We start from the raw sequence: 25,169 nt of genomic DNA, 5'->3' as shown, positions 1-25,169 counted from the left end.
ATGTATATTTTTAAAAATAGTAAAGTCCTAAAATATTTTGAAAAATTTACCCAATATATCTCCCTTGTCTGAAAGCATCAAGCAGATCTGGAAAGAAGCCAAAACTGGTATTAAGATGTCTGTAATGTCATTTCTAATTTACTTAACGATAAAAGCTCTAGTGAGGCATACTTTGCTATTCTGTAAGGTTTGTACTAAGAATCCTTGACTTTGATATGATTTAACCTCATTCTGACATAGATTTGTAAGACAAATGAATATTTTATAATAAAAAGTAGAAGCATCACGGTATTTTAGGGGGAAACAAAAAATCAGTAGCTTGTAATTCTGAGTGCATGGTTTGAGACATCTTCCAGGCAATTTGCATCAGCTGAAATCAGGTCCTTTTAAGATACCTCAAACAGAGCAGAGGAAAAAACCCTGGTGATGTAATTAGAGAAAGAGCTTACATGGGGCTGTCCAAATCCCCACACCTCTCACTGAGTGCAGGCAGGTAATTCTCTTGAAAGGCAGGCCCCTAAGTGCATGTTATGCCACACAACAAACCTACAGGTGTCAGACTTGCCTGAATTAATATTCCCTGCCCAGGAGGTGGGGGGGGAGGGAGGCAGAGGATGAGATCAATGTCACTCCCAGCACTGGTGCAGCCGGAGAGGTAGATCCTATGGCATTAGGGCAGCTGTGTCGAGGATGGGGGAAAGCCTCGAGGAGTTGCCGAGGCAGGAGAAGCTGAGTCAGTGCATGACTTGAAATACATGGCAGAGGTTATTGAGGAGCAGATTTTGGCCCAGAAAATTGGAAGAGGGATTTAAGGAAAGAAGAAAAGCATTCTCTATAATACATCATCAGAAGTGTTTATTCTGTGCAGTGAGAAGAACCAATAATAAGGTGTGTGCACATCAATTTTTTTAAAACAATTCCAGCAAATACAGACTTTGACCTCCCTCACCACCCTCCCAACAAAAATACTTTGAGTGATCAAAATTTATTTTGATTCCTTTTTCTTCAACACCAAGTATTTGTTCAGCTGGATTTGCTGTTGTCATGTAGGAGGGGAAGGGAAAAAAAAAAAAAAAAAGAAAAAAGAGCTTGAGCAAGACTGTGAAGTTTTTCCTCAGCTCTATAAAGAGGATGTGGATGTCTTGTTCTGAAATACTACAGAAATTATAATAAGTCTTATAAAAGTTATCCAGTCACTGGAACACTGAACGCTTCAGAATCTGTGTCACTTGCAAATCCTTATTTATTTTTGGTAGCTTTTCTAGATAGGATAGTGGTGGAGGAATCGTATCCATAGACAGGTCCACACCTTTGCAGTCACACTAGAAGGATGAACTGGAAAGAAAAAAGAGAAAAGAAAAACAATGTAAGAAATGTTGTCTGACAGGGAAATTCCTATCCTAAGAACATACACTTAAATAAAAAAAAGTCTCTGAAGCAACAATTCCTGGCAGATATATGCAGAGATGTATTAACTAACGTAGTGATGGACAGGCTAATTGCTAAAGCTAAGTTTCATGGTCTGATATCGATGAGGATAAATACAGTGAGATGTTCATATGAGATTTCAGCTCTTTAAGAAAGAATGTATCTACAGGTAAGAGGGAGATGGCACTGCAGTCTGAGAGCTAAAAGGGCAAAGTTAGATTGCATGTGCAAAGAGAGCTTCTCCTGACACTAGCAGCGAACTTAATCATACTTAACTACAATAAAATTAGACACTTAGTCTCTGCTGATTTATGTACCTACGTTGTACCTGTTTTACACAGCCATCACATGCTCACACAGCTATTACAAACATCAATTTTAAACCTATTATAAGCATAATTTGCTACTGATGGAAACTAAATTACTAGTTTGGACTTGATGTCTAACTTTAAGGTGGTCCATCTTAAGGGAAATGAGCACCCTGCACCCGATTTATTCTTGGTTGGTCATTCTGGAGATGAAAGATGCTCCCCCATCTCATGGGCTCTGCTCATTGCATGCTTTTCAGATGCACTATGCTGGCTTAAAATTTAACATGAATGGGAAGGGAAAGGATGAGGGGGAAGGAAGAGGAGGAAATACTCTGCTTCTGCTTTTCTATTCAGGGCACGTCCCCACTGCCTTATTATCGCATCAGAGTCTGGACCCATGAGCACTTTCATTACACAACATTTTCTTCCCCCAAGAATTTATAATTCCACCATCTTAATTTGTTTTGGGGACACTCAGCAGTCTGATTTCCTATCAAAGAGAAAATTTGTTTTATTAGAAAACATCTATGAGCTGTTAATCTGGCAACTTTATTTTAGACCTTGAGACGTCAATGCATAATTTAGAAGGCTTTGGATTCCGTTCTGATTGCTTCTCGCTCAAAGACAACCTCAATTATAAAAGCGTGGTTTTCTGAGGGCTGAAGTCCTGCCTTAATCATCAAATGTGCTGCCATAGACGCCTATGTCTGGCCCATAGGATTTTCTGTTTCTCCTAGCCACTGAGGTGGGAGGATGGAGCAGACACCAGAAGTGGCATAGCTCCATGGGATGCTGGAGATGAGGGATGGCTTGCAGCTCCAACCATGGCAGAACACCGACCGAGAGAGGTGGGGGGAAGAAATCAAATGAATGATGGATTTCCAGCAGTGATACAGCTACATGATGCTTGAACCACACAGATTATGCCTTGTGAAACTGGCTCTTGGAGGCCAAATGGGTCTGCTGGAATTAATAGGAAGACTCCCACTGGTCTCCATGGGCAGTAGGTCAGGTCCTCAGTGTGGCAAGGCTCCTTCAAACCTCTGCAGAAATCCTTATTTCCAGGGGAATGGGAGCAAACTGCAACTGCAGTCTTCCAGTATGTAAAACTCCTATTGAATTACAGCCTGCACCATATGAAGGTATTGTGGAGATGTATCCTGTAGCTTATGAATAGCAAAGAAGGGCCAGCATTATCTTTCCCAGCTACAGCCCCCTTGCCATGAATAAATGTTTCATTTTTATTGCATTTGTTTTGCTGGTCTTTAAGAATCCAAACAATTACGTGGTCAGCAATATGAAAGGCATAAAGGAAATCAAGATCATTTACAGCTAGTTCACAAAGGCTCCTCTATGATACGGTGGTCCAGAGAAATTCTGTATTGATGGGTCGTATTACAAGTGGAAGGAATGAAACTTTGAAATACTGTTATTTCATCTTTATATGACACATAATAAAATCAATTCAAATGTCAGTTTTCAATGGAACACGAGATCTCTTGGAAATGTGATGCCCATTCAAACTTAAAAAATAACAAGAAGGTATAAAAATATTCAGTGTGTTTTAAGGACACGATGATATTACAGAGCTAAGAGTTGGAAAGACTTAATTCTTTTTTCTTCTAAATGAAAAATTAAGAACAAGAAATAATTCTCCAGATTTTATGGTATTTTTCTAATTTCCTTGCAAAACTTCTGAAACCAAATTAATGTTTATTTAGCTTTTAATCAAGATGCTATGAAATCATCTTTTCATTAACGATGAGCCAATTCTAATGCATCTTAACAGATAAAATTTTATCAGATATTATTCTCTAACCAAGACTTGTTTATCAAAACCTCTCATCAGTCTAGTCATTTTTGGCATTATCAATGCTAAGAATTAAGAGTGTGAATTTGTACAAAGTACATAACTGATTTAAATCAGAAAAATTCCACATAAAATTCTTTTTATTTGTCATTTAGTTTGCCCTAGCACATTTTGAAGAGTTCTCCTGGTTGAAATATAAGAACCAGAAAAATTACTTTAGCAAAACAAAGCAAAATCAAAACCTTCCCTCAGACCCTCCCAGCTCCCTCTCATCTTCAACAACCTTAGCTGTAAGATAAAATACCATCTCTTTTTCAGCTCACCTAATTTTAGATCTATACAGCTGAGCTCTTCCTCTGAACGTGTTGTCTATTGTCCTTTTACAATCAATAGAGAGGAAGAGGCAAGATTAATCTCACTCATTTAAGAAGTCTGCTTTGTGAGGAGATGAATAGTGTCCTCGAAGCGCTATTTCCCTTCATCACTATAAAATAAAGTAGATGTCTCACTTATGGGAGATGAATCCCTTTTCAATATTTAAAAGCAAGCCTGAGACTGGGCAATACCCGTCTTTTGGGCTTTCCTGTATGTTCATATACATCCTTGTGTGAGTAGGCTGGTGCAGCACTGGTAGGGTTGAGGTGCTGTACTGCTGCAGCAGCCAGCAGTGTCTGGGCAGGGGGTACCTGCCCTTGTCCTATTCCCACCCTTGCTGTGGGTCCTCCCGAAGAAGGAGCTGGGACTAATGTGAAGAGCAGGTGCACAAGGGGCCATGCAGGGTCTTGGTCCTGACTGCACCTAGGCCTCTCCTCTGTGTGACCCTGTGGGTTGTGTCTGCGGGACCAATGAGGGCAGTGTGGGATCCGAGCATGGATGATGGACCTGAACCAGAGCACTGCTGGGACTGAGAAAAGGGCTGGGACGGTGTGGAGAGAGGAAGCAGCCAGGCACATTCAGATTGGCAGTGGTGTAGAAAAGTGATGGAGGCCCAGTGAGGGGAAACACTGTGCAGGGAGGTGGGGCCAGAGGATGCTCACTGGCAAGTGCCACTGTTGTTGAGCTGGCAGTAGGATGGGTGGCACCAGGATAGTTCTGGGAAGCACTGGGCTTGTCAATCCAAAATAAGCTACTGTCATGGTTCTAGTGGACAGTCTCATGATTTAGGAGTTTGGAAATGCTAAGACGGGTATCTACATGTATTCAACTAGTTTGAACCCTGAAATAATTTAAGAGCTCTTGAATACCACAGTCTACAATGTGCACTGATTTGTGCTCCCTGAGGCTAGTCTGTGCTCCCTGAGCTCCACTCTCACTCGTCTGAATTTATGGTGCAACTCCAACATCCAGTTCTGTCTCCTGAGCTAGGAGGTAAGGATCAAACTCATGGGGAGGGGGAAGCACAAAACCTCTGCAGCAGCTGACATGGCTTGTGCCTAGGAAGTAACACGAGGAAGTCTGAAAGATGAAATCTACTCCATTTTATGCTGCATAAAGAACATGTAGAAAATCTTTGCCGGTTATAATTTTCTTGATAAAAAGTGTTACAAGGCTAAAACGTTTAAATGGTATTTGTGCCCTCAGCTTAAATTTCCCAGTGAGTTTCTGCCCAGTCTTGCCAACCTTGCCCACACAGACCTGAGAAGAACACATAGTTCATAATATCATATTTTTGGGAAACCACCCTTTCATTTACCTATGGGCACAAAAACCAGATATTTAAAACTAAGTGTATGTCTGATCTAGATACACAGTAGGTAGATATGCAGACATAAAAAAATATGCATCATGTATGTAATACATGATAAATAGTGGATATGCTTGTCTTTTCAACTCCATTAATATCTATAAAAAGAGTTTATTATTCAACAGATTGTAGGTTGGTTTTTTTTTTTTAACCTTAACAAATACCTTTGGTCATTAAAGTTTTTTTCTGTAATAGCTTGCAGACAGAGACCCTAAATGACTAATTCAATCTCTCACTTTGAAGGTTTCAAAGGAAAAGTATTGCTTTCCAGATAGAAACAAAATCATTGATACTAGGTTATTGTTGGTATGCTTCTTGCATTGCCTGCTTAGATTTCAGAAGGTTTTGATAATATTTTAAGGAGTCCTATGGCATTATGACAAAATATCTGATATGATTTCACATCTCAGAGTTCTGTCCTAGCTGGTGTAGGAACCCAAGAGATGCAATGGGAAACCTTATCAGGGTAGCGGTGTAGCCATGTCCAAAAGACAGACAATGGATTTCACTGCGATCTGGAAGGAGGAGGGCCACCTCGCTGCTTGCACCTCAACAGCCTACACAACTCCAGTAAATTAGGATACATCTTGTTGTGAAGGGAGAAAAAAAAACCCAACAAAACAGAAGAAAGCGTGCAGGCTGTCATCAGTTATTACAAGAATCCCAGGGAAGCAGGTTAGGTGAGGATTTAGCTGACCTCCTTCTGTGGAGAAAGTAGTGATGGTGCATTAACACTACATATATCTTAACCATTAGAGATCTGACTGCAAAGTGCTGCATATTCCCCTATAAAATGTTAGGAAAACTTGCAGGGTTGGGGGAAAAAACAGCAAAAACAAACTTGGAAAAACCCAAGTGGATGACCAACCTCACAGTCCAGCGAGAGATGTTCCCATCCTTGGCTCGTGTCCTGACAGACTGCAACTTGCCATGTACACTGAGGTCAATCCGTCTTACACACAGTTTCTGGTACTTCCTGGTGAACAGAGGAACTAGGCTATGCACAAATCCTGGTCTGGATAAAAAGTAATGCCGTGTAGCTCTGTTTTATTTCCTGGAAGCTGACAAAAGGGGTCGATGCTAATAACTGTCAGCACGTGCATATAAACAGTTGTCGGGATTGTTTTGGGTTTTTTTAATTCTTTTGTGGTTTTTGTTTGTTTGTTTGTTTGTTTTCAACAGAAAGAGCGTTATTCATGATGTCCTCTACTGACGATCACAAGTGAGTCGGAGAAGCAAGGGGTTTGAAGGTGAAGGAAATTGTCCTTATTTGGGTCCCCCGCCCTTGCGTGCTACCTGACCTTCTGCAGCTCCTGTCTCAGCCAGGAGGGCAGGGGCTGTCCCAGCCTGTGCAGCAGCTTGGACAACTCCACGTTGTGGTCTCTGTAGTAGCTTGACAGAAATGCTCGAGACTGAGAAGGGTGAAAAAAACCACAACAGTCAAAAAAGTAAACCCATGTGACAGCAGATTTCAGCAGATGGCCCCACCTGGGAGCTATGCACTGCTCCCAGAGAGAGGCTCTTAAGAGGGGGCAATTAAGCTCCTGTCACTCAAAGCTCATTAAAAGTTTCTGATTTTTAAAAATATGAACCCAGTGAAAATTCTTTTTAAAAAACAACCACCACCAGTGTGTTTATTTTATGACTCAAACACAGGGTCAATACTCAAAAATATTACCTTAAATCTCCAGAAAGTCCTTACCTCTTGGTCCATTGGTGGGTATTTTCGACCTTTGCTTTTTCCTAGGCACTTTGTTTTCCCTCCTTCCAATAACTGGCACCAAAAGCCTTTCTGAGGGTCAAACCTATAGGGGATTATATGTTTTGAAATCTCATTACAGAAGAATCTCTCAGCTACTAAGAGATCCATGTTAGCCAAAAATTACTGCTGCACACATTTCTCTAGATGACTGAAATACTGAGAACAGAGTGGGAAACAGTCTTCCTCTCTTGTGAAAGCTCTGGGAATTTTTTTCCACAAACTTGCCTTGAGAGTGGCCCAAGGCAAGAAATTTTTCACATTGTACTTTATCTACACTAGCTAATTTTTATTCTACTTGTCCAGCATGTCAGGTCCAAGTTTTAAGTACTAATCTACAGGATGCCAGTCAAGATCCTGAGCCTCAGCCTCAAGGATCTTACACAGCCCCATCCAGACCGTGAATCATATTTTATTGTCTCATACTGGTTTTGGTCAGAGATTTTTTGTTCATGTCATACTGTTCTCTGTATCCCCGTGGGATGCTAAAGTTTTGATCGATTCACACTGGAACAAGGAACATTTTATGGAAAAAAATACTAATCAGCTCTTTTCCTGTAATTAAATATGCTATATTCTCAAGGACATTATAGCTGTGCTCAAGGAATGCTCTCCGTATGACCATTTGGAGCTCTTGCTGTTGTAGGTCAGTACTGTTAAGGTGAGAGGGATAAAAAGGCCAAGTGGATCTATCTCCTGACTTCAACGGGCATAGACTCAATCCCTAAGTCCATTTATACAGACTTGTTGCTTGACTATGAAACGATGAGAAATATAATATTGAAATGTTTTATGTTGATTTTTGAGTGAAATAAGTAGCATTCAGGTCTCCTGAAAGAACTGCTAGTTGTTTGTTTATAATTTAACTGTACCTGAGAAGTTGGTTGTTCCATATCATTAGATCTAATTACCATTTTCATTCCAAAGATGGCATTATAGCATAAACACTGTCTTAGCATTCTTATCTGAAATATGCAATTTGATTTTGATGTCTAAAATTTGAGGATATAGGAATTTTAGATTAAGGCTTTAAAACATGTACTCACTAAGGAATGAACAACATGCAGCGTTAAGTTTTGAATTTATTGATATGGGACTTGCAGCATGCATAAAACATTGAAAAGGTTCACATTTCTGCTATTCAGCAGATGTTTGAAAAGGATGAAGTATAATTGGCTGGAACACAGAGTTAATTAGTTACAGACTACCTTTTTGCCCTGGGTCTATCTATATGACATGGGTGCACTTGCAATTTGCTTCTGTACATAAGTGAACTAATTTCTGGAGAAGGGTGAACCTTCTTTGCATTTTTTTTTTTCTTGCCCAGTCTTTTATTGCAGGTCTGACCCTTGTTTCCTGAATTGCCTCAGTAGCTGCACCAATTAAAAATAAATAAATCATTGATTAAATGGATATATTGATGATAGATTAATTTCTACTTTGGCCTTTTCCATCTGCTCATTGCACGGTGAAGTACTTTAGCTGGCTTGCACTAATTTCCCAAGAGGAGCAGCAATATAGTGTGCTGGGTAAAAAGAAAACTGAAAACAATATTTCTGCCTCAAAAGGAGCATACTGAACATTATTAAGAGAATGTGCAAATTTGGGTAGGGGAAAAGAGGGTAAGACAGCTCAGACTGAATTCAACTCGTTGCGTTCAGGTATCACGAAACTCTCAGGACTCCTGAAAATGTAACTGGGCACAATGGAAGCAGTGATTTAAAAACAGTGTTAGCCATTAGGCTAAAGTGACAAGGGAGCTTTTTAAAGCACTCGGGGAAGAAGCCTTTCCTCCAGGATGGGTTATCTTTTCATCCTTCGCAGAGTAGGCCTGTGGGAGATGACGGGTTGAACCCAGACACCCAGACACCCACCCCACCTCTCCTGAACTCTGTACCTGCTGCTAGAGGTGGGGAGGGTGCCTGTCAGGGCAGGGCTAAACAATGCCACCACGAGGATCTTTCTCTTACTCTCTGACAAAATGTAGCAGCACTCCAAGAGAAACATTTACTTAAGCAGGCTTCCCTAACCCTGTGTTTTCCTTCCTTTCCCTCCTGCTGTTCGCATGAGGGAAAATGGGGGAAATCTGCCCTGGGTGTGGAGCTGCCTCTGTGAGCAGAGTGTGGTGTGATGAGCCGGGCTGGAGGAAGCAGCATTTTAGCTGCCCTTTGCCAAAGCCAAGCTCTGTCCTGCCTCTCTTCTTTGCTGGCTGCTGAAAAAAATGAAGAAAAGAACCACTGGCCCACTCTACCCCAGACCTGAGTCATCTGAGGATGTTGGGCATGAAATGCATCTTCCTAGCAGAGTAAAGCTTCAGGAGGGATATCCTGTGATTAAAAGGAAAAGTCTTCTATAACGTTAGTCCCATGTGGCCTAGGTTTCTGTTCATTAAGTTCAGATACTTAAAAAATGCAAGCTCTCAGTCACTCCCTGCGAAAACTCATGGGTGGAGGAGAGGTGGGAGATATCTTTTCAGTGCCGTAGTGGGAATTCATGAAGACCACTGACTAGTTTCCCTCTCCTAGCACTTTGTGTGGGGATCCCAATGTCTTTCTATTGATGGCATTACCTGTAAAAGCTTTGCAACATTAGTTGATTTTCCCCTTTTGTTTTCACTAATAAAAAGTACAGGACATAGAATCATAGAATCACAGAATACTTTGGAGGAGAAGGGACCATTAGAGCTCATCTAGTCCAACCCTGCTGCAATGAGCAGGGACATCTGCAACGGCTCATTGACCCGGCCTTGAGTTTTTCCAGGGATGGGGCATCTACCACTTCTCTGGGCAGCCTGGGCCAGTGCTTCACCACCCTCATGGTAAAAAAAAACATTATTCCTTATATCTAGTCTGAATCCAGGTCCTCTTTAGCAGTGTGCGTAAGAAGTGACAACCTAGTTGCCTGTCTCAGCTGTGGCTCTGTACTAACCTGGCATGATGTGCATTTCTCTTCAGATGCCCAAGCCCTGCCTCTGTCCCCCCTCTGCTCTCTTTCCATGGCTCTGATTAATACTGTCCTGCCTGGGTTGATTTTACTCTCCAATAAGACATTCATGTAATTACTCAGGGTGATGAACCTGTTGCTCACTAGTGTTTCCAGGACTGAGTCCTTGGGCTGCTTTGTGACAACTTTAAAAATGTGTGGTATACAGTTATTAAGCAGTAATGACTAGGAACAATCCTATGCAATCTTTTTTACTTTGACAGTCCTACCATAAAACAACTACATTGTTTAATGCTTTTTTCTCTTCCATCCTAAGTTTGTACAGAAGTGTTTACTTCTACAGAACATTTGCATTCATGATGCCTCTAAACAGTGATTGCATAATTTTATAGATCTGTTTACAATCCATTTTTCCTGTCCAAACAAATATGAGAGGCCAATTTTTTTCCTGGTGTGTGAGTCCACTGACTTTAATTTAGTTACAGAAAGGAAGATATATGCATGTGGGTGTGTATTTTTAAAAACCTAGCAGAAGGCACTGCAGATGTGCGGCAGAAGTTGTTCAAACATGAAGTAGTTCAGCTGTGTATTCAAACTCCTCTATTTCATCTGCTTTGGGAACCAATGACTTAAAAAATTACATTCTGAAATTCAAATTTTTTCATCTAGGAAAAGATTTTGGGAGAGCGGAATTCTTAAGATCCAAGGAGCAGCAAGCACTCAACTTTCACTTTATGCCCATTATATACATAATCATAACCCTCCCAGCGGAGGAAACATAAAATAGTAATCATAAGCAGAGAGGAGGCAGCATGGTGTAGATGGAAAGTCTGTGGTCTCATTTTCCCACAGATTTCCTGGTACCAACCTGCAGGGAAGGTGAGATATGGGCTTTTCCACTTCCCACCCCATGTGCAGGCATGTGCAGGCTTGTGCTTTCTGCTTGCAAACTGACTTGGAAAAACCTCCGCTGCAGCGCCAGGCTTCTCAGCCCACAGATGTCCCAAGGCTTGCCCAGCCCAGAGCTTCTGGCTGTAATGAGAGGGTGCTCCTCATACAGAGAGGCTCAGTGCAAAAGCTTCTTACAATTTTCTGCCAGACTAAGAGAAATTCAGCCCACTCCCGCCCCTGCCGATACTCTGCCTTCAGGGAATTGAGAAATGTCAAAGAGAGAGTGCCACACAGGCCAGTGATCCCCTTTCGTGGGGAAAGCTTCACCCTCTGGGTAGTGATGATGAGAAATGTGATCTGGGCTCATCCCAGCTGCCCTTGCTAGATCTGAAACAAAGGCTGTGGGAAGCCAGTTCAAGGGCTTTCCTTAAGTTCACGGGACCTTTATTTGGGCTCCTGCAGAGCATCTGCAGTTTTGGTACTGACACCCCAGGCTGCTCAGTCTGAGGATATTGTGTTTCATATGCAAATATGAGTTTCTCTCCATGCTTCAGGTGCTGTGCTTGAGCCCAGCACTTCCAGGTTAGGAATTTCCTGATGATTTTACCAAACTTTAAGTGTGCAGGCTAAATTCTTCTGTGCCTTGTGTCTGGCTACTACCAGGTAAAAGGTCAGCAGAATTGTCTCAACCATATATGAAAATAGGATTAGGGAATGATATATTTGGTCCACGTTAAAAGCAATCAAAGAAACCCTGCAACCAGATTAATTTTATCATACTGAGTGCAGTATCTAACCCAATCTCTGTCATTAGACTCCTACATGAATGTGATAAAAACATTTAAGCCAAACTTTTCCACCTGACACTAGTGGTCTTCAGCTTCTGAAGACTGTCATAAGGTTCAGCAGTCTGATGTGCAAATGTGTGCTGAGCTCTTACATGCACAATTCACATCAACTGAATATACATTTTAAACAGTGCAGCAATGAAGGCAAAACTAGGTAATCCAAGAAAAAAGGTCCTGGGCATCTCTGATTGAACTCTCAAACTTATCAGACATTTTTTTTTACATGAATCTAGGCCTTTGTTCTGCATCTAATACAAAATACTGAGCAGTCATTTGTTTTGTATGTTGTGCAAAGTAGTCTGCATGTAGAAACGTATGCAATCATGCAATTAAATTCTGTAATGTATTATAAGCATGCAAATTATCATTATCATTGTTGTACTGTGCTTTGTGTTTGTTTGCTTGTAATTAATGATCAAATGATCTTGGTAAGAGGGAATGTACACTGTGATCCCATAGGGCACATAAAAAAGGAGAAGACTCACGTTAGAGCTTCGGAGTAATTATAATGAGGAGAGACTCCAAGAAACTTCTGCACTTCATCCATCACAGTAGCTGGGTCACTTCTTAGCTGCTGTCCATCAATAATAAGCAACTGTAGGGGTAAATATGCTAGCTATTTAGAAACTGGACTAAGATTAACGAAGGAATGATATTATTTCCCTTCTGTGACAACATGGATTTAAATTAGCATGTGACTTTGTACAGTGCCAATAACAATCATATGGATTAATTTCTTTTTAAATTTACATTTTACTTTATTATGTTGAATACATATAGGTGAGCACCTTGGTAACTTTGCGTGTGCACACCATTCGAATGCGAGAGTTAAATCTCACAAGCCAAACCCAAGCGTCAGAGCATTCTGAGAAAAAGAAAAGGAAGGAAAGTAAAAATATTATTGAGGTTTACAATGTGTCCATAGAAAATCTGGTATGGAATAAGAAAAATAACAAAAAGATCATATATATCTTAGAATTAAATGTTCAGAAACTAAACAATTACATGTTCAAAAGTGATATTGTGGGAATTTGTCTGAAACTTACCACCAGCCTGTCAACTGCATAGGCTTGCAGAATTGTCAGCAAATGGTTTTTTTTTGTTTTGTTTTTAATTAAAGATTGATGTGATGTAAAGGAACATTGACCTCCACAAGCAAATGTTAAGACAATGTATCAAAAGTCTACTGGAGTACCAAGCATATTACTAATAACTATTCTGGGCAGACGTGCTTTATATTTATTGTGAAGGCTTATTATAAATTATTAAGTTTTTGAGTGCATAGGCTGAGTGAATGCACATTACTGAGTGCCCATTAGTAAGCATTGTGAGTGCACTCTCTGTGTGCACCTTATTAAGAATGAGTGCATTTTGTTGTGTATCTTGTAAAATTAATCACTGTAACTATGAAACATGAGTGGTTACCGGTTTTACAAGAAATATGTCAATGTGCCCCTGAATGTTTAATAAGAGGGCTACGCTCACTTTCTGCTATGGCAGGAGGAGAGAAATCTCCCTGAGAGGGGGCAGCAGTCCTGGGTGAGGGCAGAGAAGGAGCACAGGTAAGGGGGCAGGGAATGTTCGGCACCCTTTGCACCCTCCAAATTTGCCAGGATGGCCCCTTCTCCTATGGAGAAATAAGTTGGGACGTGGTGGCCGATAAAGAGATGTGCCCTGTTTTCCCATAGGGCAGTACTGCCTGGGGATGGCCCTTGCTTCAAGCTCAGCTTCTTCGTGCAGTACCCCTTCCCCATTTATGAAAGAGTAGAAAGGCCAGAGATGAAAGCAGAAAGTAAATGACTAACTGAGAACTTCTCCTTTCTCCTGGAAATGGGGTTGACCTGCTTCTCCTCTTTGTAGTACAGCTAAGACTGTATAAAAAAAGGGAGGACTGCAAAAAGACAGAGCTTCTATTTATTTATTTATTTATTTATTTTTAGGTCCATGACTAAATAGACAACACTCAGTTCTACCTCCTTTCAGTAAAATTCTGTCCCATATAGAATAAACTCTAGAGATACTTGTTCATTATACTTGCTCATTAAATACACTTTTACAACTTTTTCTTACACTAGGTAGACATATGAACTGAGCTATGGACCACCGTGAAGAGTGCCCATGCATATATTTTGTAGTACTAAGAAGTTTACTTGAGGTTTATATATGTAAACAAATGTTTTGGTAATGGGAATATTCTTTAGATCTATGTGTTTACATATATTTTTTTTTCATGGGAAAGATTATAAGACAATTCAATAAAACGTCTGAAGGAAGATGGTGCAAAAGAAGGAATTTCTGCTCTAATGCTGAGAAAGACTAATTCCATTATCAGGATCAAACAAATGTGAAATTTTCTATGAAAGGAAGTAAGTGGGAAGTGGAATTAAATTACTTTTTAGAAAAAGCCCTGGCATTTTCTAAATTAATTTGTCGTACCTTCCCACAATGTCTCATGCTGCAGCTGCTTGTTTCTTGGGACCCAGAAGCTGAGTGTGGACACAGTTCATAACATTTTCTTGTTGCGCCTTTTCCATCAGAAGACAGAAAAATCAACATGCTTCTGCCAGGTATCCTGGTCTTTTCACATCTGCATTTCCTAACAGCTCAGAGTTGCAGTGGGAAATATACCACCACCTCTAATGTCCTCTACCACCACCTCTAATGATGAGGCCATACTCATTTTGAGACTTTGCAAGTTGATGAGCTTAGTGAAAGAACAGGCTGGAAATTACCTGTGAAGCAGGGTAATGAGATAACCATCTTTCAATATGGACAGCGTACCATCCAGGTGTCAGGCATCTCTTCTGGAGAGTCCTTATCTCCAAGGGTGCCCAATGGCTGGATGTAATGACTTCATAAAAGTTGAATTTCAGGGCAGCGGGGTCCTCATGGGATCGCTGATGCTAACAGGAGATATTTAGACACATATAACAAGGATGTTGAAGATTAAGCTGTAAGCCTCTTGAGAGCTGCCAGGAGGGCTGTGCTGGCATGGCCTACCTACAGCTGGCAGCCCACAGGAGCCCTTTGGCTTCCCATCAGTGCCACTTCTGACAGGTAGGAGCAGGGCAGGTGGCAAGGAAGCAGGGTGGGGCCACCATTCAGTCAAGGGCCCTCCTGGGACCCTGGGACAGCCAAATTCTGCCAAAGTAGGCACATTTTTTTCTACTGCTTTGCATCTCACATTGGCAGTGGTAAAGGTGCAAATGAGATATCAAAAAGAGTGTAAACTGTAGCCCTGGACCATGTTTTATTCCTTGACGAACTCATAACAGCAGTACCAGAAATGCTGTATTTTGTGCTTATTGCAACATTATTAATTTGTGTCTGTTTTCACACTGATTTTAGAATTTCCTTAATCTGTAGGACTACACCGTATTTTTACATGTATGCTTAAACATCTCTTTAAAAATCGGGATTTTTAAAATAGTGCAGATGTTATGGAAAGGTGTGGGCTCAGTAAAAGGCAAGAAAGAGCATCCTAGTTTCCTCAGAAAAACACCAGGCTTTCTTTTGTTTCCAAAGAGGAAATAAAAAACAAAACCAAACCAACTCTCCAGACACAGTTTTTTTTAACTCCTTGGAAACTTTAAAAGATGCTGTATACATTTGTACACCACTGCATATTGCTCAGCTTACATGTTGAAGGATGGGATGAGGTACCAGATTCTCAGCATCAAGAGCTCTGATTTTCTAGCTAGGCCATGCTCATTTTCCCCTGTGTATCTCTCTGGGCGAGGAGCACTGCTTTTCCTCTATGCAGTGTCAGCTGTAATTGAGATTAAACTGTTTGTTTACAGCTGGTGGCAGCTCTGTGCTGAGAAGTTTCATCATTTATGACACTGGTGTCACAGGTGCCAACTGCAAAAGCTGGCATTCAGCATCCTTCCCACTTCTACATGGTGAAAATGCTTTGCAATAAATCCCATTCTTGCTCAAGGACACAAATTCCCACTGATGCTGGGCATTATCCCCTGCCATTGATTTCACTGGCTGTTTCTCAAAGGCAAGGTCCATACCTGGTACCAGGAATACGCCCGGTCGGATGGGTCAATAAGGATGGTGATGATCTTGGCCTTGGGGATGAGGGAAGCAGCTCGCTTAGGAGCTTCCTCGGAATGGAAATAGTTGGCACTTTTCTCAAAGAGGAAGTCAGTGGTGACATTAGAAGGAGTGGGGAAGAAATCCATGTACCTGTGAGGTGAAGAAGCTTGTTAGAATTAACAGTATCACAAAAGGGTCATATCTCCGTGCTTCCCATTTCATGGTAGGTGAAAAGGTGAAGTTTCAGACATAATTCTCAAGAAGCAAAATTGAATTTCTCAGCTCACTCCAGAACTGGATCTTGGCTCTTACATGGTACTGGTAATAGCTAAAGCCTCCATGAAGTCAGGTAATTAGGTTTTTCCTTTGATGGGTGGTATTTTTGCTGATAAGTTCAATGTCAAAAGGATATCTTTGACACTTTGGAGTGACTCCAGCTTTAGCTGCAGAAAAAAATGGGAAAACCTTCAAAATGTCAACCATTTAATTTTAGTATTGTTGAAATATTTCATTTTGGAACTGACAAATCTTTTCGATGTTTTCAGAATGTAAGATTTGAATTTTGGTTTTGGATGGCCTTTTCCGCTTAAAATTGATTGGAAGTAAAACAGAAGGTTCATCTGAGAGGGTGAAGAATTCAGATGAAGCAAATGATGAAATTGTTTTGGAGGCATTTTTTGGTCCCTTTAGTTTTTCTGAGCAGTCCAGAAACTTCCAGTTCTGGTGGGACTAACTTTTTTCGGTGTTCTTTCTATGGAAAGGAAGTATGTGGGGCTTCACCCTGCACATAGGACCCTACCGACATTTGAACCTGCAGGCCAGTTTTAGTGAAACATAGCAGAAATCATCTCTGAGAGGGCAGCCTCTTCCATTACGTATTGTGCAAAGGGCTGCAGGGAGACCCACCTCCATCACCATTCCTTCTTCTCTGAGAGTATTACACCATGTACTCTACAATAGCCATGGCTGACCTTGTTCTTTATGCAGTATGGAAAAACAAAAGCCAATCATTTCTTTCCATTTATTTTTCATGACACCTTGAACTGAGAGGATCACCTCGTAGTTACGGGGACAACCTGCTTTTATCAGGCAGCCTTGCTTGCTCCACACTCTCTCCATGCCGTACACAGGCAAGGAAAACCACTCAAGATTAATGTGTTTCTGCGTAGTGTGATGTTTGTCTTAAATTTCAGTTTTCACACAAGGATGAGAACTGCTGTTCCCTGTGGAAATTAAACCCTTACAAAAATGCTTTTCTTAAGCAAAAATAGTAAAAGCAGTATTTAAAATTGTGATAGGAACACCAGCTGAAATGCTCTACAGTGCGGTTTTTTTTTTTTCTTACGAAGAGACAAATTGAATCTTACTTCTTGAAAAGCTGCTTTTGAAGAAAAAGAATACAATTCAGTATAGATGTTGTTATGAAAAGACAGAGATGCTTTTCAGCATGAAGACAGACATCACAAATGAGCTGGCTATTATATTCGTTTGTGAAAAAAATAAGAAAATTGTTACTGTAATATCTAAACAAAATTAAGGACTTGATTAAATGTCCCATCATTACAAATTAGTTTCTCTTTTCTTCTGATAATGCCAAGCATAACAAATTTATCCAGTAATTATATCAATGTCATACATGCTTCTGTAATTGTTCCATTGTGATTTACTATGTATTAGTAATGAATACTTCTTTTTTGTTATTCTTCTTACCAGTCAATTCCCTTGTGATAGTTGTTTCCATTGAAGAACTGAACTTCTTCAAAAGTTTTTGGACTTGGGAGATTACTGATAATGGAAGGATGCATCAAAAGAAATAAATAAAGTGCTGTTGTTCCTACGACAACGAAAAGAGATGCCATTAAGAAACAGAAAAAAAAATCCCTTTGACTTTATTCATTCAAGAAAGTACTTTAAATCAGTGCACACTGAAATATACAGGAAAATGAGATTACCTTTTATAAGAAAGTTGACTATTGATGAAAGGCCTATGTAAGCACAGGGGGCTTCAGAGGGAGGGGGGGAATATGTGCAGACTTCTCTGCTCATCAAAATTTTCCCATTTCCAAACTCTGAAATCTGCTCTCTGATGCAAGCACGATGTTATTGTCAATGACATTGCTTGCTTGACTGTTTTCAAACTACTGATGTTGCACAGAACTTTTCAAAAGTACTAATTGTGGGATTATGCTTTTCTTACTTCCAGAACTGCACTTTTGTCCTCTGTGGATTTTTTTTCTGGGGGTCTAATATTGAGGAACAAATCATCTATTTCAATAACTAACCTGTATGTGGTAAGTATGCTTTAAAATACCCGTAACAGTATTTTCTTGTTATTTGTTTGGCAAAAACAACTGGAAATGATACACAGTGGTAAACTAAATTTTGGGAAAATATGTCTTTAAACTTGCTATTCAGTGATTTCATGCTATGCAAGCTATCGATGGATCAATCGAGACCTGCTGTCTCTGTCACTGTCACAGAAATTCTATATGATCTTGGATTACACATTTATTTCCCTGCCTCAGCATCCACTTTCTGTGATATGTCCACGACAGTAATAGCTGTCTTGAGAGTGGGAATATGTGGCTTCATTCAAATAATGCCCTTGAGATCCTCAGAGGCCTGTAAGGTGGTAAATATATTTATTGTCAATTAGGGTCTCAAATGATGTTGAAGTAATTTGTCAAAGAAAATAATAACGATCTTAACACAGGGCAGCTTGACAGCATGCAGGTTTGTTTTTTTTTATGATGAATGAATGTGATTTTACTATACAAACAGTTGTCCTCTTCTGTTGACAGGAAAGGAGTTATATCTGAATCCCATAGGGACTGGGACTGCACCGTCCCTATAGCAGGGAGTTGGGTTCTGTTTACAGGACACAAATACACAGATACAAAACTGGGAGGCTAGCTTCTGTTAAAAATTCTTTACTTCTTACCTGTTTTCTGGGGTCCTATGACAAGAAATTTGGGTAGGTGGTCACAAGTTTTGTCTCTGGACCAAATATCCCTGTGTCGTTTATCATCACATGGATTCTGAAGAAGAAAAAGCAGTTGTGTATATCATGCTGGGGGTATCCTAAATGTTTGCACGCATGTGAGTCTTTTCAGGATCTGAACGTTATACACTAATTCCAGAGCCTTACACTAAGTATTAAAATCCCACATTTCCTCATAAGAGTTTACACTTGACAGATATTTAGCACTGTGGTATGGATCCATGGAAGCATTTGGGTACACAGGAACCAAACTCCTGGGTATCCTTCAGGACAAATCCTTTCAGGGGTTCCAGTTAAGTCAGTAACGCTACACAGCTGTGCAAATCCTGGAAGGATTGGTGTCAAAATCCACACCCTGTGAGACTACTGTATTTCCTTCTCTCTGTTAGTCAGAGTCCATAAGCACAGTTAGGCATGTATTTGGTCCCTTTGACTAAATTTCAATATTTATATAATGATTTTGCATGACTGGGGATTAAGTTCAGTCATTAGAAAAAAAAAAAAAAAGAAAAAGAAGAAAGAAAAAGAAGAAAATAAGATTAAAACATTGATTTAATCAAGTTTCATATGAGGTTAAAATGGAAATCTCTGTTTGAATATCTTCAAGGCATTACTTTCTTAGGTGACAAAATGGTTTCAGATGCATAAGACTTAGTGCCAATTTTAATTTACATAAGAACCCAAAAGGAAGGACAAAATAGAAATGTGGGATATTATTCATCTCCTTATCTTTCTACTACCGATGAATGCACAATAAAAACGTGTGAACAGAAGACCCCGCAGAAAAGGTTAGGACTGAGGGTTCTTTAAAGCAGTTGTCATATAGATACTGCTTTTGCATAATATTGGCTGGTAATAGAAGATACAGTTTGCTAGTGAATAAAGTTAACAAATTATAATGGATATAATGAATAAAGTTAACAAAATATAATGGAGAAAATAATTAACTGGTGTGAATCACTGCAGTTCCAGTAAACTCAGTTCAAATATTATAGATTTTTATTTCTTCTGCATCTGGGCCAAAAATAATAGGGAAATTTTCTGCTCCTTTTTGCCCGTGTAAGCCCAAAATAACTGCACAGATCTCCATGGTGTCACTCTGGATTTATGCCTGCATAGCCAAAAGCACAGCGTGGCACATCATATTCTGAATAAGAGAAGAGCCAGATATCTCTAACAATGATTAGGAAATTACAGTGTAGAGATTACAAGCAACACTATTGTACATTTGAAACAGAGACAGAAAATAGTCAGTCTCTGAAGAAACCCTTTTCCATTCTTAAAATAGCTGCCCATTCTGTTTGCTGCACCTTCTATCCTCCCTTTTCCTTGCTGTTTCATTGAAGGGGGTTCAGACAGTGGGAAATCCTCCTTGTAACCTCAGTGATCCAACATCAGTGATTCCCCGTTAAGGGGTGCAATGAATCTGCATCATTTACTTTGAGAGAGCTCTCGCTACCAGCTGGCTGTGGGCATCTTACTGATAGTGCAACACTATTAGTTGACACAACGTGATGCATCAGCAAAACTACAGGCAGGAGGGACAGGAAGGGAAGCTTTCTCTTGCATAAATAGCAATTAGGTGCTTTTACCGTGCCTAATTTGTAGTGAGTGGAAGCTAATCCATTTCTAATCAAAAGCAGTGGTGTCTCAAGAAAATTTAAATAATCTAAGGAGGCATGCAGGAAGAAATAACATATCTGAATGTGAAGCGGGATTTTTTTAATTTTTTTTTTTTTTTAACAGGACAAGATTCTTATTTCAACAAGTGGATTGTAATTGGAGGAGAAAGAGGATGTGACATTACCTGCCAAAGAGGGTCCATCTGCTCCGGAAAGAGCTCAAAGTACTTCTGAGCCAGCTGAACTGGGGGCAGTGTCTGCAGTTTCAGGTTAGTCGAGCTCTTAACAAAGTTGGCCAGGTTTGCAAAGGTGTATAAGCCCAGGCGGTCATTCCCATAATTAGACAAATGTGTCATGAAGATGCTGATCTGGGAGGCAAGAGAAACCTTTCAGTTGCCAGACATCAGGTGATGGCATCAGGAGATGGCTGGAAGTACAGGCACAGGAGCTTTGCCAAACCCTTTCTTCCTCACCCAAAACCAAAAGAAGATGATTAAAATGTCAAACTAGTTGCACTTCCTAGCCCCTCTGTGAGGATCAGATCACCAAACTTGTCACGTATGCACCATTTCTTTAAAATCCCCCTTCTTATCTGAAGGGATGTATCACTCACAGGCTCCCCATGCACTGGCATTCAAGAGATGCTTTCAGAGATTTTTTTTTTAATCTTCTGGTTTGACCTTTTTTTACAAACAACATAAAATTTGCTTCTTGCATGACTCCTGCTTACTTCATTGTTCTTCATCCCTGGGCAGGTGTCTGGGAGGCACTGACAGACGTGACGCTTGATTAGGAGTCCCCAGCACCCTGACACCTCTGTGGGAGACAGCTTTCCACTCCTCGGACATGTAGGCAAAGCTTAATTTCAGGGCTATTATTTATGAAATTGATGTGAAAAATCTGGCTAATACGCTGTCTCCTCCAGATGCAGGGTTGGCTAGTTTGTTTAAAGTGGCATGGCTGTTAAGTAGGTGAATAAATTCTGAAATATAATAATTTCAAGCCTTGGTGAATGATGATATCTCAGCTAAATATTACTGACATTGTTTCCTCCTTAAAGCTGATATATATTCTGCCTTTTTATCAGCCTTACTATGGTTCTCCTTTACATGGCCACTGCTTGGTAGATCTTGCAATTTCTTTCAGAGGAATAAAGAGAATTTGTAAGCATAATGTGAAGAATATATTTCCCAGTGTTTTTTTTACATGAGGTGATTAAACTCAGTTTCATGGCTGCAAAGGTCTGGTTTATCTGTAGATTATCAATATTTAGTTTTCTGAAGATTCTGTCAAACTGAGTACTGGTACTTGACTGTTTTACTCAGTACATTGTCCTAAGATAGGATGCACAATGACCATGGAACCTAATTATACTCTTATCAAGAAATAACATACTAACAGTAACTGAACAGTGTATATTTTTCTTCTTTTTCAGCACTATCTCTGAAGTTGACAATCAATATCCAGCAGATTGCAAAAAATACAGATTAACTGACACAACCATAGCAATTAAACAGAGCAGCATGTCAGGCAGTGCACTTAATAATGACATCATGCTTCAAGGAGGCTTTGACATCAAGGAAAAAATTAGAAGTATAAAGTTGGTTAGTTACAGTGAACTCCAGAATATGGTGGTGTGCAGTTTAGCAGTTTGCTGTCCTGCCTTAATGCAGGAAATTTCTGGAAAAGGAAAATAAAGCATCAGCTTTGTGAAGACCATGGACAATAATCTGTTCACCTTCAGGCTGGACCAGGTTCAGAAAAAGAACACAGGCTCAGGACTCTATCTCCTAGCCTTTTTGTGCCTGGTTTCAGTTAGGCAGCTGGTTTATAAAGCCTCAGGAGGGCTTGGTGCTTGAAGACCGGCATGAGCAATAGCCAGTCTGCTCAGCTACTTGTGTTGCCTGCATTACCCTGCTTGGGCACAGGTCTACAGGAAGGGGTGGGGGTAGAAGCAATGCATATTTTGGGGTCTGAAGCACCTGACTCTGAAGAGATTAGCAGTGAGGACACCTGATTCACAGGTAAATTGCTTGCTTTGCAGATACCTATATCCAGGTGAGTCTCTTTTTGGATGATTAGGAAGGGGAACTGACAGGACAGCATAGGTCTGGGTGTGAGTTCATAAAGTAATGTGCAGACAGGAGAGAGGAGGCAGCATGTGCATCTTCCTCCTGAGACTTATAGCAGGAAGCCTGTGTCTCCAGCACCTTGGGAGCGTGCTCAGGTCAGTAAGCTTTTCTGCCCTACCCCACGTGTCTTGAGCAAAGCTGGATGTAGTTTGAGTGATGCCTTGCACGACCCAGGGTTAATGTTTAGGCTGAAGTCCTTCAAATCCTGAAGTATACATTGGAGATGTCAAGGTTTATGCTGTCCTTGCCAGGGGTAGGCTGTGGCTAGGAAACTAGGGGGGCTGTCCTGGCACTTTAGTCCCTGAGTTAGAGCCCTGGAAACAAGTGTCTCATCTGGGTGGCAACCAGGCTTCCTAGCAGTTAAGCTGGTGGGAAGTGCTGAATCTCAAAACTCAGGACCTTCAAAACTAAAGTAAGTGCAAAACTCTCAGGTGAAGATTGTTATCACAATTCTCAAGAAGATTGTTATCACTGATCCACGTGGCTTGATCCTGCTGACTGTGAAAAGCTTTCCAAAACAAACTGCTGCTACCACCTGAAGATGAAGTTTGTCCTTCAGTACGTTGCTGCTTTGTGGTCCCAGGCTTGAGGTCTAGCAGAAGAACGTGCTGCTGACAAAAATACTGTGCCTGTAGCATATCATACTGTCCTGGCTTTCAAAATAACCTCGGAATAAAAAGCCACAAGGTTTCCCTTTGCACCATCTTGCTCTGCCAACATGGTGATTCTTTAAGCCTCAGCCTACAATGTTTAAAAACATATCCATTAGTTTATTAAATTATTGATAAGGCTTTTAGTACTTCTATAAGGTGAAGACGGATGGAACTTAGGAGAAAGTGTCCCTTATGGCCTATGTGCAGTGCTTTTGCACTGTGCCTAATTTTTTCCACAGAAGGTATTTTATTCTTCACTTCTGTTCTGAGCAGCAAATATTGGAGACTGTACAAGAAATTTTTCTGTTGTCTTGACTTTGCAGATTTCAGTGCCTATACATCTTATGACTGAAAGCATTTGACATAACTGGAGTGAACACTAAAATTGCCCTGAACTTTGTGCATGTTTGTAGGTAGTACCCCAGAAACTTAAAAGCAAGGTAAAGAATCTTCTTCTCTGGGTTTCCAGTCTACTGATCTTCTTCCCCCTGCCCCTCCCCGCCCCCTAGTCCAACCAAACACATAACACAAACATATCCCTTCTACTTTAGATTTCAACTTCTCAAAATGTGACAAGTGTTTCCTGCAAAGTATTTTGAAATGATGAAAAGGAAAACACTTATATGTAATGTTGATAGAGAATATCATCTTGTCTCTAAAGTGTTTTTTTATAAGTTCTAGAGGGTCTGTCAATAACATTTAATAATATTGCAGCAGTTTAATATTATTGCAGCAAATAAAGTATGCAAGTAAATCTACTTGCTCTTTTTAATACTTGAGTTTGAAGGAGATTTTTAAATGTAAAAAGGTACTTATAGGAGATGGGTATTAGCTTATTTTGAGAGTTTAATTAGGCTGTAGTCCAATCAAAAAGATTCAATTGATCACACTTTATGGAGTCAAAAGATCTTGGACATCTCTCTTGACTTTTGTTCCATTGATCTTTTCTGAAGTGAAAACCCCCCAAATATGATGCATTACACATGGGATAAAACTGTATCAAATTATTTGCTGTCCACCTCCAAATCAGTTGAGACAAAGGGAGGTGAGTATTAACTGTTCATGTGGATGGACACACAAGTTTGTTTTCATGCTGATGCTTCAATCCACAGAAAATGCAATAGTCTAGAAATGTGCTGACCCAGCATAATGCTGCTGTGTGACTTGAGTCTGGTGCTGGGATACACAATTCTGTGTCACCACTTTGCTGTGCTATTTTGGTGGACCCAAAAATGCTTCAGAACCAGCCTGGAGGGCAGGAGTGAGGAAACTAGTGAAAATCAAGGACCATGCCCTCCTGCAGTGCTCTGAGCAGAACTGGTGAATAAAGGAGAGTTGTTTTCATACTCTGTATAATGAAAAGAAAGCTGCAGCACACAGAATGATGTTAACCAGCAGGAAGCACTTAATCGAGGCAGGATGCCACTCTGTGCAACGGTGTGGTATGAAGGCAATAAATTGTTTCAAATTCCTGAAGCTGTGGAAAGGCCTCTGGCTGCATTGCATCACTCTTAAGGTTAAACTAGCATAAGTGATGTGTGTTAAGAAATGTGCAGGATGCACTGAGTAAAACCCATTGCTGTCACTATACAATCTGTAGCCAACACGCTATGGGAAATGAGGTCTGTTGTGTGTTCCTTTGGCACTGGTCATGTTTGGCCATTGGTGCCAGAACAGACACTTTGCAGAACAGCAGTGTTCAAATGATGCTGTGGCTTGTACTGATGCAGTATCTTATTAGCTTTAGCAATTTATCTTTTCTTTTGTCCCTATCACTGTGATCACTCATATTTTGAGAAGTGCAAAGGAAAGAATGCTGAAGGAGTAGGTAGGAAAGCTTTCTTTTTGCTTTCTTCTCTCTTTCTGCCGTCCACCCTCTGATCCGGATCTCAGTCACTGTCTCCCTCTCACACCCCATAATGTTTTTTGCAAAACTTCTTTCCCTTTTCTGCAGCCAAGTTCCTTTCGCTACAGAAACACTGG

General features: G+C 40.4%; 1 protein-coding gene across 2 annotated transcripts in view; it reads right to left on the bottom strand.

Moving 5' to 3' along the window:
• Positions 1 to 852: 852 nt before the first annotated feature.
• The window catches only part of NDST4 (N-deacetylase and N-sulfotransferase 4), a 105,871-nt gene continuing 81,554 nt past the window's right edge, over positions 853 to 25,169 (bottom strand). For both annotated transcript variants that reach the window (XM_026848151.1, XM_026848149.1), the window contains 9 exons: positions 20,587 to 20,769; positions 18,720 to 18,816; positions 17,489 to 17,612; positions 15,754 to 15,928; positions 14,467 to 14,637; positions 12,220 to 12,329; positions 6,996 to 7,098; positions 6,162 to 6,705; positions 853 to 1,335 (listed from right to left, as the gene is read on the bottom strand). In XM_026848151.1, the coding sequence (XP_026703952.1) occupies positions 6,586 to 6,705; positions 6,996 to 7,098; positions 12,220 to 12,329; positions 14,467 to 14,637; positions 15,754 to 15,928; positions 17,489 to 17,612; positions 18,720 to 18,816; positions 20,587 to 20,769 (1,083 nt within the window). In that variant the 3' untranslated portion in view covers positions 853 to 1,335; positions 6,162 to 6,585. The remainder of the gene's footprint in view (positions 1,336 to 6,161; positions 6,706 to 6,995; positions 7,099 to 12,219; positions 12,330 to 14,466; positions 14,638 to 15,753; positions 15,929 to 17,488; positions 17,613 to 18,719; positions 18,817 to 20,586; positions 20,770 to 25,169) is intronic.

Source organism: Athene cunicularia (genome assembly GCF_003259725.1).
Source record: "Athene cunicularia isolate RWA chromosome 4 unlocalized genomic scaffold, athCun1 chr4_part2, whole genome shotgun sequence".
In the NCBI taxonomy this organism is placed as follows: Eukaryota; Metazoa; Chordata; class Aves; order Strigiformes; family Strigidae; genus Athene; species Athene cunicularia.
The sequence above is the reverse complement of the archived record's forward strand: the minus strand, read 5'-3'. Positions and strand labels throughout refer to the sequence as shown.